Raw genomic sequence first — 17,294 nt, 5'->3', positions numbered from 1 at the left:
TTTCATGGTGAGTTCATGTGAAAAGTTCACATATTACTAGATATCCTGAGCTGTAATGGTGGTTTAGCTCACTATTTTTAATGCCGAGTGTGTGTATGTGTGTGTAAGAGAGAGAGAGAGAGAGAAAGGAAGAGAGAGAGAGAGCGAGAGAGAGAGAGAAAGGAAGAGAGAGAGAGACCACAACCAGCAGAGTGTGCATTAGAGATTGGTTCAGGCTCTCTGTTTGTGTGTTGGTGTTGAGGGTGGATTGTTAATCCTAATCCACACACAATCTACACACTTGGGATGGACAGGCCATTAGTGCCCATTTTGTGTGTCTGCCTTTTTCTAAGTATACGGATACGCCCTCCCTCTTTAAACTGTCTAATTCTTTGCCTGAACGTGCACATGCCGGCACAGATGTTCCGATGTGCATATTTGTGTGTATTCCACTGCGGGTAAGCATGCGTTCTGAGGATGGATGGGTCAGAGGGCCATCAACCAGTGCCTGAGCTTTGCCTCCAGTCAGACCGGTCAGCGTCTGTGTGTTCAGTCACTCCAGGGTTGATCTAAACATTATCATTCGAATAGAAGTATTAGGGTAGATTAGATTAGGACTTGAGGAAGGCTGTAATGCTCTACATGCTCCATAATTAAATTAAATACATAATGTGCATTTCACTGCCAATGTGAGGACATCTTTGACAAGTTCAAGCAATCTGTTTGAGGGTTAAAAGGTTTAAATGTGAGGTTAGACTCTCTTAATGTTAGGGTAAGGTGATGGTTAGGAGTCCTCGTAAAGATAGATGTACAAATGTGTGTGTGAGAGAGAGGGGGAAAGAGAGAGAGAGATAGAGAGAGGGAGAGAGAGCTGATGGTGTTTTGGGATTTCAAGGGGGGAAAAGGACAATGCGGGTGAGGATTTAGCAGTAAGGGTGGGGGTGGGGGGTCCATTAGTGAGCACTTGTGTGTGCGCACCCTCGTGTGTGTGTGTGTGCGTGGGTGTGTGTGTGAGGGGATTGAGGGGATATGACCCATAAAAAGCAGACAGACACAGCCAAAGTCTGAAGGGTTAGACTTCATATGCAGCCCCTTTCAGATGCAGCGTACATTCATGCTGCCATGAATGCAACAATAACAGCATTATTTGTCAACTACCGATGAGTCGATCTCAATAGTGTTCAATTGTGTTTTGTAGTAATTTGTTGACTAATACTTGTTTAAAACATACAGTGAAGAGCATCATAGAGTGCTAATGACATGAAGTGTTTCAACCATGCACCTGCATTTTTCTAGTTGCCCTATTGTCGTTGGGCCAATTTTAATCAATTAATTTAATGTTTGTTTAATGGAGTCAGTTGCCTCGCTATGAATGTAGCTTAGCCATAAATTGTACTTGCAGTTAAATACTTTATGAATTTGGACACATGCATTTATACTTTCAAATCAGCACAAAGATGTTGGACTTTTTCCCATTATCTTGGGTGCCTCCAACGTTTTTCTTTCCTCCTGCCCTAGAAACATTTTGGCTGCTGATGTTTGCAGAAATGTTACATTTTGGGTGTTTATAGTGTTCTTTTTCCTCACAGTGCAACAAGTAACATAAACAAGAGGAAACAAAATGGGAGAATGCTAGTTAGCATAGCATAAACGTGCTTTTTATAATTTATAAAGGAGATCTCTAAGACAGTGGAGGAGACTGCCGCTCTACCTCTGACCACTCATTCCCACAGGCAGGAAGGGTGGTCAAATTGAGACTTTACTAAGATATTGGTTAAGATGCGGCTGTAGCAGCCATTTGAGGTGTCGTCTTCTTCAGTCTGATATTAATTATTCATTAGATAAAAGCACTAAACATCTGAGATCAGACCATGCTAGGAAAACAGTCAGTAATTATTTTTTTATCCTCATATTTACTTTCCAGAAGTTCTGAGTTCTGAGCCCGACTGTTGTCAACCAAAGCAGGTACAGTCCTCCGATCCATGTGACCTTTTTAGTTAAACCATATTTTCCATCCAAACGATGCACAAGGTTTTGCAGTAACAGTAATAAAGGCAGCCACAGCACGAGAAGAGATGACTGTTAGTCCACAAATATTATGAGGGATCATTTCTTTTAATCAGCACCATAACTTGCAGGTACATTGATATCATCCATGCATGCTGTCTCATTTTTAATGTCACTATCGTAACAAATGTACAGATGTTAAGATCTGAAAGACAAAAATGGAAACTGTTGCATGTGTCAGCGTAAGAGCGGCATCACTGATGCAGAACGTGAAGACACACAAAGATGCAGACCAAGCAGAGTTTGTCTAAAAATCCTCTTCTTTATTTCAGATGCTCAATGTTTTATTCCTGTAAAACATTCAATAAAAAAGACGCGTAATTTATTGCTTATTGTCGTTTACTAGGACTTGATTTGATGCATAATTCTTCTGAGCACTCTCATGAGGACTATGATGCTGTCTTTGTGAGTTTTTCCATCATACAAAAGCACGTTCAGAGGTTCCAATTTTCAAGTTAAAATGGCTGAACAGAAAGCACATCAGGGACAGGCAGACTCAATAACCCTCTCCTGTTCTTTTACTTTTCCCTCATGATTGAAAAACAATAAATTCATTGTTTGGACAAAATAGAAGAAAACAACCTTGCTTTTACACAAATTGGATAATTTATAGGAAAATGGTTGATATTAGGGGAGAAAAACCTCCAGAATTAGACTGACAGCAGCACTGAGATGATGATATGAGTCTGCACTGGTCCAAGTCTTTCAGAGAAACCTGCATCCTTGCCATCCCTGCCTAGTGTGTGTGTGTGTGTGTGTGTGTTTATATTGGATCTGCTCGGTCCTCAGGACTCAGGGTATTTGGGAGATACAGATGCATGCATGTGCGTATCCGCCTCACAGAGGAGGGGAGCACATCATCCAGGCTTATGCGTTATAAAAATCAGAAATGCACACAAACACGCTGTTACAGTCACGTGCAAACACACGAAAGCCAGTTCTGAGGTCAGCTGTGATCATGCCACATATTTACATTCTAGATTTAAGGAAACTGTGTACAAGGCAGTAGTATGATGTGACCTGGCAAGGTGTCGCTGTTTCTTTTTAAAATGTACAGCAGATACTGGAGAAGAAGAGGAGCGCGCACAGGATTTAAAAATGAAGCCTAGAGAATGACTTTATACGTAAATAAATACATAAATAGAGAATAAATAAGCTCACCGAATAAGTTAAGAGTGTCTTTCTGTACATGTTCCATGGAGAATGGGTTTGCATATTGGTTCCCTGTATGTTGTGTTGTCCTCTCTGGCCACTGTAGCTATGGAGGAGAAGCAGTCAACTCAAGCAGCCCTCCAGAGACTCAGGCTTGTTCTGATGTTGCGGTGCTCGGGAACCTAATGTCCCCGGCGATGTCACGTTGACAAGCCTGGTCTGCCGGTTCTGGATTTAAAGAAGCTCTCTGGGTCTCATGAGCCTCACTGAGCTCACTTTACCTTCACCGCTACACGCTGGTGGAGCGCCCACGCAGTGCAGCCTTGAAATTCATCCTGTCTCCAAATAAATTCAGAAAAAAAAGTACTTAGTGATTATATGTTTTTTGCTAGCCTTTTATCTACAGAAACAAACAAGAACACCCCCAAACTAGTTTACAATCTACAAAATCACTATTATTGAGACTTGAAACTGGTGATGCAGCGGGTTGCCAGGTGCCAAGTAATATGGTATGATTATCACTATGGGCAGCATTTATATGTGCTTATTATGGTGCATTAAAATATAAAACACAGCCTCAGCAGCACAATACGAGAGCAAATGGGGCTTAGCTTTTAGCTCGTTTGAATTCATGAAAATGAATTCCTAAATGTGAGAAGCTGAGGAGAGACCCATCGTAACCTCTTACGACGACCCGCCGCCTGTTTGCGTTAATAAAAAGTGAACAGATAGGTGCATTAATAATGTCTATTGTGGACTAGAACAACTAAATGCTACCTGATTGTGATTTGTGTGTGTCTAAATCAAACTATGGAGAACAATTATACTACTTGAATAAACCAAATAAATACTTCTAAAGACTTTATGTAAGTGAAAGAAAAGAGACAAGACAGCCACTGTGTAGGAAACCTAAGTAGAGTGTTTTTATAGTTTGGTGCTGCTTAAACTTCCTTTCTCAGCTGTATCTATTCATCACACGTGTGTCAAAAAAACACGTCTTAACTCTAATTTAGATTAGACTGAATGGTTCAAATGAGTGGAATGATGATTTCGGTGACAGGAAATGGTGTTTTCTGCTCTCGTGAGTTTGTTTGAAAGAATTTAAAGAAGCGTGTGTGATCACAAAGAAGAGGATGAACGAGGATAATCTATCGTGACCTGCAGTTGCATAAATATGCCGTCGTATTTCTGTACGCATATAATAAGAGCATCACGCGTCATCAGAATATATAACAGCGCTGGTGACGCGCTGACGTGGCAGGAATCGACTTATTGTGAGAGTGTAGTGGTCGGAGAACATTTGGGGTCTTAGCGCATGAGTGTGTGTCTCCGTCGTTGTGTATTTCTTTGTCCTTGTTGCACGTTTGAACAGTTTCGGGGGCATGTCGTACATTCACGGTAAGAGGTTAGCAGGCTGTGTCCTTGATAAGGTGGGGGTGTCAGGTGGGAGGATCAGCTGAGGGAAACACGATGGTCAGGTCGGTGATTGCAGGAGGTCTCGGAGGGCTCTCTCTAGAGGAGGACACACTTTCCTTTCTCCACCCAAGGGTTGTTCTTCATCAGCTCCGGGTTCAGGAAAGGATCCTCCGGGACGACGTCCTCTATCCACTTTACCAAGCTGTGTGTGAAGAAAGCAAAGTTCAGAAGGGAGCCTTATTTGGGCCTCCGCTTTGGGGGCATTTTCAGAGCGGAAAGCCTGGACCAAAAGCTTTAGATGTCTGTGACAGTGTTATAATTAACATGGTTTTATATGACTTTTGTTTGGCATATCTGCAGTATGATGTCAGGCCGTGCAGCCTTTCGCTTGACTTTAGATGGATTTGTTGGCTGTTCATCAGTCCTGTGGTCTCATTTTGGCCATATAAAGGCACGACTTTTCAATACTTAAGTATCCCAATCTAAGAGCACTAAAATAGGTAAATAACCTTTTTAATGGACCCAAATTTCCAAATGGGACAGTGCGTCTGCATTGGTGAGTATGCTACATTCATTTCAATTAGCTGTATGTCTGAGCATCTGAGCAGACTGTGTGCTTCAAGTTTTAAGGTGTAGAAGTTTACAAATGACAAACTGCACGAGTCTCTCCTTAATGTGTGCAGGAGGCTCCAATCAGTTCAAATTTGCTGGGAGTGAATTCGTCGTTAAAGTGGGCTTGTGGTCTGTTGCCTGCAGAGAGGAATGCTGTTTTCCTTCCAGGATATTGTAAAGACTAGATGGAAACTCAAATTTATGACAATCTGGGATCAGAGAAGCTCCCTGCCAGGGCTCAGCCTGGTAACCAGTGGCCTGACACGACACCCATTACACTCACAAAATATCAATAATTAATTACATTTTGCTGCCCCAACCTCCTGACACTACTGTGAAAAAACTGTTTAAATACAGCTGAACCACAATCACATGAAGCAAATTTGCATCATACTTGCGATGTGTATGAGTTGGATGGTTGAGTGTTGGCTGATCCAGAGATAATGCATCAATAATGGATGCATCATATGGAGGATTTCTACTCCAAAGCTGTTGGGTTCGTGCAGCCCCATGACACATTCAGCACTCTGCAATTTGCTGGTTAAATTTGTGGACAATTCTGGATTTGCGCCTAACTAATGGCATTTCTGATGATTTCCTGCAAATGCATATACATATTCTTATTTGGAGACCTTTAAAACTGATTCATCAGTCCACCAGTAGAGAGACATAAAGTTAAAATGTGTAGTTGTGCTGTGGTTATGGCACCACTTTAACAGATGGCGCCTCAGATATAATTAAGGTCCCTGCTGTTTGATGTTAACTGATCACAGTTTTGGGGCCTGAATTTGGTACACGTGAACTATTATGTGCACACTCACTCAGTCACTGTCTTGGAGGACTTCTCCCGTTTAAAGGCCAGTTGGTACTTGAGGCTCTCCACCTCCTTCTTCATCTGCGGCAGGTCCATCTCATCCATGGTTGCGGTGTGATGATGTACTTTTCTACCTGTGCACAGACGGGAGGCGCCGAGTGAAACCGTGTGCGCAGACAAACAGGCAGACAAATCAGCGCTACGGCACCCTGTAGCAAAAACACCACCCAATTATATCAGATTTATAACTGCTCCTCAGGAAGGACTGTTGCAACCAGGACAAATTGGAGAACATGTAGCCGCTGCCAAAACTGCCAGATCCACTTAGCAACAGACGATATGTTCAGTTGCCTTCTGCACTGTTCTTGGCTGCCTGTTCTCACTTTAGCATGTACGTAGAAGTTCTGTGGCTGGACCGCTATGCCAAATCTAATTCCATTTTATGACCAACATGACAGCAGTTCACCACCCCATCAGTTTTCCTGTAAAGGGAAGCTAATTACTCGGATTGTCACCAGTGGATGGACTGTTTTCAGACTGTAGGCTGAGCAGAGGTAGGGACAAAAGGAAACTGGGGGGAATTAGGCAAGGCTTCACACTCCTGTGGCCCAGGAAATAAGGAAGAACACTATGCTGCGATGCTCGTTCCCGACGCTCACCCACACATCCACATCCCAACAGAGAGGAATGCGGCTTAAGGCTTCCACATTAGCTCAGCGCTAATTCCGGTCACTTGAATTAGAAGAAGGTGGCCAAAAATAGTCATCTTTTCAAAAGCATGCACCCATACAATAGTTGTTGTCTTCCTCTTTGTCTTTTTTTGGCTTTCTCGCTCTTCCTCTGCCCTCCCACACTCTCTGTCTGCTACACCCTCTCAACACTACTTTCCCCTCACCCCGTGTGTACTCAGTTGTGGTCCTCGCAATGTGCGTGCCTCTGTGTGTGTGTGTGTGTGTGTGTGTGTGTGTGTGTGTGTGTGTGTGTGTGTGTGTGTGTGTGTGTGTGAGTCATGGGAGGATACAGGTTAGCCAAGTGCTTGTCTGGTCTGCACTCAGAATCAATCTCACTGAGCTGCCTCAACACAATGCTGGATCATCGTTTTCATTTTTAGATACGTGATATTACGCAATTGTCCTTTATGACAGTTTCATGAGTGGGGGGGCGCTCCGAGGCAGGAAATAGCAGCGCTGAGCCCAACACCTACCAGCATAGTCAGAACACTAATGATGTGCACTGGTTTGCACATCTCACGTTTCTTATATGAGTAGGAATGAAAATCTCTATTGCTATTTTTGGCCAGGTAACGCATTGAAACACACACGTACGTGCGTTAACTCCTGTGACAGTTCATAACTGCTAAGACAGGACTGTAACATACCCTAACCAAGATCTCAAACCCTCTCTCAGAAGATGCCAGAAGGTTTGAATGTGGTCTTCTGTCCAACTCCTCCATCACACCTGTGCTCAGGATGAAAACAGCAGGTTCTGGAGTGGTCCACACAGATATAATGAAGCGATATTAAATAAGTGAGTACTGTAGCATCAAATCGATTGGGAAATTCGACTAAGTCTGCTCTTCTGCACCACGCTAGTGACAATCTCTGCACTTGATCTCAGGAAGTCACCAATAAAGAAACTTAATCCAGATTGATTGTACTCTGCCCTAGAGGGAAGAACTCCCCTTTGCAAGGCATCCTCACTTTAATGATCAGTCAGTGATCAACCAAAACCTGGAGAGATCCGTCTTCCAGGATGTTTTGCTGGCAGAAATTCAAGGCGCTTGAGGCCATGAAGGCTGGTGAGTGTGGGCCCAGGTGCAAAAGAGGGAGCGAGGTGGAAGAAAGCAAAATCTTTAATCTGAGAGGAAGCAGGAGGTCGTACACAAAAAATGGCTGGCGGAACCAGGCAACCAGGCAACTAGCAGCCAAACATCCAAACGCAAAGAACAAACCCATCGCACACAGGAGGCAAAGGAGAAGTAACGCAAGATGGCTGAGATGCAGAGATACAAGGAGAATCTGGCAAGGAACACACAGAGAAGCAAGACACAGGTGTACCACATAAGCAGTGAACGAAGACAGGGAAAGAGGACCGAAAAGGGTAAGTAAAACTGGCTACACTGGGGAAAGACAAGACTTTCAAAATAAAATAGGAAGCACACAAGAAACAGGCAATACAGATTCTGACAGAGGTGATATGTGTTCAGCCTTCCAAATGTCTTTAAGCCCCTAAAACAATCTGGTGGGTTTGGGGAATTCCATCTGCTTCTCCTTCTTCCTTAAACGCCACATTTACTGGCATGCCTGTCCTAACGTGACGTGATATTGAGTAGATGATTCAATACACACTGTAGCTGCCATCAGAGTCAGTTATACTAATAAATTACATTTAAATGTGTACTTAACAATTTGTCATTTGTCAAATCATTTAAATAAGGGATAGTTTAAACAAGGGATTTGCACAGTGGAACCAATATTTTCTCTGCTTTTGAGAATAATTTTGCTTATATTCATTTTGTTCTTATAGTTTTTCAAGATAAATGCCTGTGACTTGAGGAAAATGTTTTGGCTTCCTTTCATAGAATTGATGTGAAAACAGGTATTTCAAATACAATAGTGACCCACCTGTACATAAGATGTAGCTTAGCTTTTTCTGTTTCTGTTAGTTAACGCTTAACGTGTCTCTCTGTATGATCTGGATTTATATAACGGATAATAAAGAAATGAACCGTAAAGTCACAGCTGATATTGGATTTTCTTTTGATAACAGGACTCACAGTGGAATCACGCAGAGCAAAATCATTTGCGCACAACGCAGCCGTTGTTTATCTTCAGCTGGGCCTCAGCGTGACATTTCCATCAACCGTTACATCACCTCAAACCAGGAGAGGGTGAAGGCTTATTAAAGTGATGGACCTAATACCTTAATGCACCTTTCCTATTGGGATTTGGTTGATTTTTTTGGTTGAAGCTCCTCTATAGAATCTTACTTCATACCGGGGCGGGTTTCCCTGCTTACAGGACCGGTTTCCGCTTACATACTGTGGAGGCTGAACAGGCCAATTAATTACATTTGTCTCATTAGAATTTTTTTTTTCAAATTGTCCTTTTTCTAGTTCTGTACTTCCAGTAATGTCGTAGCTCTGTTAATAATGGAAGTCTGGCATCCAAATGGCTGCTGTGCGTTGGTGATGGGGGGACTGTTTTGAGGGGCATATGTAGGGCATTTGGTGATTTGGGTCAAAAGCATTCAGAGATTAACGTCTATCCCACCACTGTTGTCCCAGCACCTCCCAGTACTACATCACCAGCACTTGGGTTGGACTACCAGGTTCCACTTTTAGGTCAGCTCATGATTAATGTGCTGACTTAATGATCGTGGATGATGGCAAACACCACCGGTTGGAAAAGAAAGAGGAACGCCACGGGCAGAATGGAAGCATGAAGCTCGGGCCGTAGCGACTGCCACAGAAGTACAAAGGTCGTTAGTTCGATCCCAGCTGCAGTGAGCGTGAATGTGTGAATGCAGAAGCTGTGAGTGGTCAGAGAAAGCCAGTCCCATCCCAGATACGAGGTAACATGATAGATGAATAGAGACGCTTCCTGCCTCTGTAGCGACTGCATTGTAAATAGAGACTAAAAATAGAAGGCAGGCAGAGCTATTCTGACCAGCTGAGAGCTGAGAAACAAAACTGAGGCGCCGTCCTAGACTCAGGAGGAAATGCTGCTCGGGATAATGAACACTGGGCCGACAGATCCCGTTCCAGCTCATTTTATCTGCACCCCAGTGAGCTCAGGAAAAGGGTGGGACCAGTCCAGCAGAGGCCACACCAGAACGGCTCGATTGGAAAAGCGCCCACTTGGTCCAACGGATCAATACAGAGCGATAGTGGGATGGAGTCAAAAATGATTTTCATCCTTTAAAGGATGCTCTTGAGTTCTCTGGGTGCAGCCCCCACCCAAACGACAGGGGTGGGGGTGGGTGGTGGTGGTTAATGACCGGACCTGGTGGGTGCAGGGGAAAGTGAAAAACTGCTGGAGCATTGTGGGGAAACTCCATCAAAGAAGCAAAAAGAGATCAGAGGTGAAGCATGAGTGATATAATCCCCCCTCCCCCCAAAAAGCTATTAAAACAATGATAATGACAATATAGTTAAGCAACGACAGCAAAATATGCAAAATCGCTATAGAAACAACCCACACAGACTAAAGATATGAATGTTATAACACAAATAAATATCAAATGTTAGTGATGCAAATCTGCAATAAAAGAAGATGAGCTGAAATCAAAGGATTGTCTGCGATTAAGTGACATGGTCGACAGACATTAAAGCATCAAAGAGGCAGTTTCATCACTCTTCCTGTGTTCAAAATGACCGCAAAATGGCAAATTTATTGCACTTTTAAAAAAAAATGAGTACAAAATCACTCTCAATTTCAATACAAATTCAGTCATTGTCAACTACATCCTAAGTGGCTCCTGGAAATTTCAGCCATTTATTTATTAATTTATTGGAACATTTGGGCTGTGAGGCCAGCGTCAGTTAAGGCCGGAGAAAGCCGGGAAAAGAAGAAGACGGAGGAGGACGTGCAGGGGTGAAATCAGCCTTTTACGTAATGGTCGTGGGTTCCATGTGGTCCGTTCAGGTGTTCACCCGGAGCGCACGTAAATTCAGCCACCCAAATTGTTGCGCTTCCCGGTTACGTAAAGGAGGTATTGAAAATAACTCTTGAAGTGACTGCATTCAGAAATTCCCTGTTTGAATGCAGTTTGACGTGATTTCTATGATTTGCTGCTATAATCAGGCCCACCGCGTCTGTCCGATGATTAGCCCCCAAGACGGTCGCGTCTCTTACCTCACTGATGCGCCGGTGGAGGCTGTTGCTCTTTGCCGGTCTGCCGGTGAACTCGGAGGGAGGACAGAGAAGGCAGCTGATGCAAAACGCGTGTGCGGGATGTTATTTCCCAGGCTGGCCCACAAATTGATGTCCGTCGACTTTTGGATTTCTCGGCGAGGTGGCGTGCACACTCGGCATCCACTGGAAGAGGCTCGAGGATAAATTCCGCAATCTCTGGAGTAAAAAACAGACGATGACGAGCTGTCTGGGGCTGTCTGGGACGCTGCAGAAATCTGCGGGATGCACGCAGCCTTATTGGATGGGACTGATACGAAAGTGCACAAGTTGATGGTCCTGTGCGCGCTCCGCCGTTCACGGCCGCCTCTTTTAGGATGGTGTTATATCAGCCCCCCCTGCGCGCGCGCCTGTGTGTTTGTGTGTGTGTGTGTGTGTGTGCGTGTGTGTGTGTGTGTGTTTGAGGGAGAGAGAGAGAGAAAGAGAGATGTGCTCATAGCTCCCAAGAGAAAGAAGAAACAGACGCAATTGAACAGGTAGACTTGGAGACGGGGATGTGTGCGCGCCTGATGGCGCGAGCGCGTGGATTCTAGATTTCTGCCCGTATATGGACACTTACTTTATATCATCTTCAATCGGCTGCAGGAATAGTTTGGGAAACACGAACGACATTGTTTAATTTCAGAAGCGAATTGTCATATTTGTTCTTTGAAATCACAAAGAAGAGATTTTATCCGGTATTAAAGCTGCGTCTTCTTCTAACATGTCTGAATGCATTAACTTAATGAGGAATGATGTCACTGTGCACCAGGTTCGTTTCCAGCATGCTGTTAGTGCAGGTAAGCTCCAGTTATCTGCAAAGGGACGATCATAAGAGTGTCTGAGAGAGAGATTAATGATTTATAACTTCAACCTTGAGTTGACCTTTTGGAGAAATAGGTTCACCTCAGGCTCCAACATAAATCATTCTTCTGTAAACAGGCTGTCATGTAGCCTGTAGGTAATAAACAATAGCAATTTAGAAATAAACACTGTGTGGTGACTGTGACACTATTACTCTTGAATAATAATTCAATTTCCCCACGGGGATGAATAAAGTACATCTTAATCTTAATCTTAAAATCAAATGTTTAACAGCAAAGCATTTTATTTTACTCTAAATCTTTAAAATGCAACTATATGTTCTTCTTCTCTCAATAAGCCATTAATACATGATGGATGAGGTGATACTCGTGGAACGTGAGACTAAAGCATCAGATCACATTAAGAAATTTAAATGATTTGTTTCATGATACTGAAACATTGAAGTCACCACCTTAAAGAGACCTTATGTCCAGTCACATTCTGAATGCCCTTGTTTTGAGGTGCAACCTGTAAAGGACAAAACAGCTGTGGACTCACACCAGAACTTTGGCCTGTCTTGATTTAAAACCAAGGAAATGAACGATGGTTAATCGGGATAATTGTGTAATTAATCTCAGCTGACATTTCATTGTAGGAGTTTCCTACAAATTGAATTGAATGTAAGGTCCAGCATTGTTTCACTTTAGTAATTATTCATTCCTATCAATCTTTTCGACCCACACAACCTTGTTGCTGCTTGAGTCAGATTTAAGGTTTAAACCCCAGCTTTAGAAAATAATAGCATATCAAGACAGGCAGATCTCATCCGACACAATTAGCAAAATGAAACGTATGAGGAGAGTCAAGAGCTTCTCTCAGTGAGAATGCAGATGTAGGGAGACTGGAAGAATCCCAGTTTCCGGTCCACAGCCTATAAATGACAGGTTTAGGAACCACTCTCTGCTGTCACTGCCTCTTAATAGTTTGCGAGTAGTGTTGAATTTACATTAATAATATGTATATTTGAGTCTGTACGGCTGAAAAAACATCATTGCTATTATACTGTACATCATTTACTACATAATCAGACAGGAGGTAGTTGTCTTGAAAATATTGGACCACCTCATCAGATGTGCTTCTGGTGCTGGAATAATTGGTGTACTCAGTTTGCATCCTTGGGAGTGAGGGTACACACACGGTTTCTACAAGACTGGACAGCTCTGTAAAGATGATTTCATATTTGAGGGATAACTGTCTCTTTAAAGCCATCAAAGCTTTGCAAGAGTCTCTACAAACACCCCCAAGCTCCACGTTCTCATCAAGCTGTTCTTAATCCAGACAATCTCCAGCCAGTTCCCATTAATCTGCTGTCATTTATTTTATGCCATATTCAATGAATGGCCACAGCCAGTAAAAGAGGGCCACCGGATTAGGTGAGATTAGATTAGACTACACCTCTTTGTATAAATGTGCATGATGCTGCCATGTCTGACTGCATTTGGAGCGTTTTGGATTAGTGCCCTTCAGTAGATCACTAACGCTGCATTAGCGAAAGTCTATAGCTTTTAACACGGACCGGTTGACCAGATGTGCTGGTGGAACAGGTGGGTCGGCAAGTGCAGTGAAAATGTGTAAACTACAAAAGATAATCTATGCGAGGAAACGTCAACGATTTTTAATTAAGGACACTTTACTGAACCCACAAAGTGGCCACAGAGAGGAGGGCGGGAATTCGCCCCTTCCCACTGTTGTATTGTTTTTTTACATGACAAAGCAATATATAAATAATTAGAATTTGTAAAGTACTCAGCAGCAGGATGCTGCTTGAAAATTGGATGAGAAAACCCAATTACAGACTAATGGGAAGTATTTTTAATTACTAAAATGTGGCATCTTAAATTAAGCGCAAGTTTTGCTGCATCATTTCACTGTCGTTTTTTTGCCATCTAAGGAAACATCAGCAGCTTTGTTTTCTCATCAGATGGATCATTATTCAACAGGACAACAAGTCTGCTCTGAGTAACGTCTGTGCTGCAGACCTGAAAAGGTACCATGATTAAATTAACTGGCTCTGCTCATGTGCAGACTGGTGAAGTACACCACGTTCTAAACTGCAACAGAGGGAGAGAGAGAGGGCGAGAGAGAGCTGGGGCAGCAGTGCTGGCAGCACTTAGAGATGGAGTCTTACTCAGCACTGATCATTAATTCATGACATGTATTTCTCACAGAACCTCAAATCAGAAACCTCAGTCTCACCTCGCTGAGAAAAGCGTCACAGTGATCAAGGTTTTCTTTATGTCAAGTAATAACTTATATCAAGTTAATGTCGACCACATTCAGTTTTGACATCGTACGCGTTCAGAGATATATTTAGTGCAGATTGTCTTATTCTATATATTTGTCTCTGTTGAGTTTGCTTTCTTTTCTCTTAGTCAACAGCTGTTATTTAACAGCCTTCCACTTTTACATCATCGTCAGTCTGTAAGATGGGTGGATGGAGACTGCCCCACTCCTGTATGTAGATGGTCATAATTAACATGTTTTAGTGGCAACACTCTTTAAAATTATGTCTTTGCAGTCAAAAAAGGATTTAATTATGCTTAGTCTACTTCTAAACCTATCAGCTCTTTAAACAAGCGGCGGGCATGTTCGAATACAGGCAGAGAGCAAGTGTTGTTTTCTGTAATGTGATGGTTCCCAGTAAAATAAATTCAATCAGCAGGTTTGGAGAAACAAGAACCAGTGATAAGATAGTGTGCATGACAGCTAAAATGCATATTACAATCACATTACTTTGCACCTCTGGCTTCACCACCAAGCCGGAAGCTCACAAAACAAGTATTTTTCACTGCACCAACAAACTATTAACAGAAATAGCTGAAACCACCAGCACAAGATGCTGGTGCTGATCAACATCGTCTATTTTCAGTGATAAAAAACTGGTGGAGTGAACAGGAGGTCGGGCCTTGAGGTCATGGTTGTCACAGATGTTTGGCAAGAAATGCTCAGTTACAATTATTTAAATTCTCAATGTTTAGACAAGATAATGGCGTTACCATGGTGATGTAATCACCTTTGAGAAACTTGACAGGTGAAGCCTCAGTGTTCTTTGAATGAAATAATGACCTTCTTGAAACACTATCAAGTGAACATGTAGGGTTTTTTCAACTTTCTTTTAACCTTCTGCTACCCCCCCCCCCCATATTTCCTTCATCCACCCCCACCCTCCACCCTACCCCCAGCTGTGTGCCATCCACTCTGTCTCTTTGTTGGGCACTTTGCCCCTTAATGGATCAAGTCAGTTTGCAGAATTGCCACCTCTTGTCTCTATCGAGGCCAAGAGTGTGCACGCGTGTGCATCACCGCTGTGCACGGTTGCTCGGAGCCACATGTGAGAGGACAGACCAGCATCTGTGCATCTGACTGACTGTTTATGCACTGTTCCAGATAGACAGGATATAACAATTTAAGGGAATAAAGCCTTCCATTATTGAATTTGATCAGTTTCATAATTTCAAGGTCACAGTTTGTGACAATGTGCTGATGCAACATTAAAAAAAAACGTAGAAGTCGGTACAGAGTTCTCCATCAGCTGCTGTTGACTCTCCCACAATTGTTCAGACACATGTGTAGTCTTTAGCCTGCGCTTTGTGCACACTGTCATCTGTTATGGACACGTTTATCTGCAAATAAAGTGGATGTTTTGTGCAAATCGCCTGAATGTGACGGTAGAAAATCAAGCCCCTGCTAATTCCTCACTGAGTGAACATTTCGTGCACACCGTCAGCTGTTTGAGGCATCTATTTTAGTTTGAAAGGAGAGGCACAGCCCATAAAATCAAGCCTGAGTCACTTGTCAAAATACAGAGTAACATTTTCTGGATAAGCAGAGATGGTCGGCTTTCTGAGTGTTGGTGCTGGAGGGGCTGGAGACTCCTGTCACTGCTGTCTCACTCAGGGAAGATAAAAGTACTAATGGACTGGGCTTCCTCTAATGGCGTGTGCATGTGTGTGTGTGCGTGTAGGTGTGTGCGTTTGTGTGTGTGTGCGCGCGCTAACAAAGCTGCATTCAAACTGTCCCTTATTCATGGCAGCTGTCTATTCAAGCCTATTTTTTCTATTTCCAGCCCCTTCATTCTTTCTCAAACATGCGGGTTCTGTTCACATGTTCTTTTTCCAGGCCGCACCAGACCTTTGGATTTCCCTGCAGTTGAGCTGACATAAGGTTTTTATAGTTCATGTAAAATTGTATAATCATGGATACTGATTATAAACCACTTGGAGAAATGGGATTACTTGTTTTGTTGTGTATCCATCCTGTTTCTCAGCTGTGTGGTATATACAACTAATAAAACAAAATATTTTAATACGTCAAAGTCCACATATTTGGTAAGTAATTAATACATATTTTGGTTCGCTTTACAATATGAAACCCTCTACTTAGAGTTTTTAATCGGTATCACATATGAATATGTACATAGAATAGATTACCATACTATTGTGCAGCCCTTCCGTCTGTTATATAGCGTCCTCTTCTGGCAGTAATACTGAAACACCACATTTGCCTCAACTATTGAGATTTTTCTTTGTTAAAAAATCACAAAAAAAAACCCTTCTGATTTTCAATAACACTTTTGTATATAAATCACTGTAATTTACTAGTAATCTGATTGCTGAAATAAAAACATGAAAATGCATCGTGATGAGATAATACTTTATCATATGACTATATATCATACTAATAAGAAACCCAACATAAATTAATTATATAGACGTCCAGCAGATTAAATTGCTCTATATTTCCAACCTTAAATAAATTCAGGCAGGTCAAGAAGTGACAAAACTGTAACTGTTGCAATTTCTTTTAGAGCACACTTGAGGACAGGTTGCTTCCTCATGGGAAACACTTCTCAGACCACTCTCTGCTGACAAAACATCATTATGGGAAAGTTAAAATTCATTTTACGGGGGTGTCCAGATACAGTCCTTGAGAGCTCAATCAAGCCAGGTTTTCTTTTTTTTTTAGGTAGACAACGCGTTTGCCTGAGAATCCACTTTCTTTGGTGAAAGCATATTCTTACTGGTAGTATAGAATACTGGATCACAGTCCTCCAGGTCTAGGTCTGGACACTTTTAAGGTTTATGTTTAAAGTCGATCTAAATGATCATTTAGCTCTGAACAGTCAATGGGAAGTGCTCACTCTGTATTCATAGTAAAAATGCTATATTTCCTAAATAATGATTTTTATTAGGATTTTGTGGGCTTGTCCGTGTTTTTACTATTTACACCAAAAACATGAAGAGGTTTGGACTAGAAATTATTTTTAAACTTGAAACAATGATGTTTTTGACATTTATTGAGGACTGGTTAGCAGGACAGCCAAAGATGATTTGACTGAATTAAATTGACCAAGAGGTTAAATAGATTGCATAATGAGATGTTTCCATTGTCTTTTTTTTAAGGTTCTGGTTGCTGGGTTGGGCTGACACATCAGAAACATCATCGACTTTCCCATAATGATGATGCCAAAAAGGCCTTTTAACTCCCATCTCCTAAAT

At 42.3% G+C, this 17,294-nt stretch overlaps 1 protein-coding gene across 1 annotated transcript; it reads right to left on the bottom strand.

Moving 5' to 3' along the window:
* Positions 1-2,075: 2,075 nt before the first annotated feature.
* gng13b (guanine nucleotide binding protein (G protein), gamma 13b) lies at positions 2,076-11,266 on the bottom strand. Its single transcript, XM_029836853.1, has 3 exons — positions 10,897-11,266; positions 6,048-6,174; positions 2,076-4,816 (listed from the first exon to the last, which is right to left on the bottom strand). The coding sequence occupies exons 2-3, from the start codon at positions 6,143-6,145 to the stop codon at positions 4,711-4,713; spliced, it is 204 nt and encodes a 67-aa protein (XP_029692713.1). The 5' UTR covers positions 6,146-6,174; positions 10,897-11,266; the 3' UTR covers positions 2,076-4,710.
* Between the last annotated feature and the right edge of the window lie 6,028 nt (positions 11,267-17,294).

Source organism: Takifugu rubripes, chromosome 5 (assembly GCF_901000725.2).
Source record: "Takifugu rubripes chromosome 5, fTakRub1.2, whole genome shotgun sequence".
Lineage (NCBI taxonomy): Eukaryota > Metazoa > Chordata > Actinopteri > Tetraodontiformes > Tetraodontidae > Takifugu > Takifugu rubripes.
The sequence above is the reverse complement of the archived record's forward strand: the minus strand, read 5'-3'. Positions and strand labels throughout refer to the sequence as shown.

Excerpts from the sequence above, each read along its gene's own strand:
- gng13b (XM_029836853.1), bottom strand. The coding sequence starts at position 6,145 with ATGGATGAGATGGACCTGCCGCAGATGAAGAAGGAGGTGGAGAGCCTC. Across the intron at positions 4,817-6,047 it reads TCCTCCAAGACAGTGACTGA|CTTGGTAAAGTGGATAGAGG; the intron begins GTGAGTGTGCAC and ends CTTCACACACAG.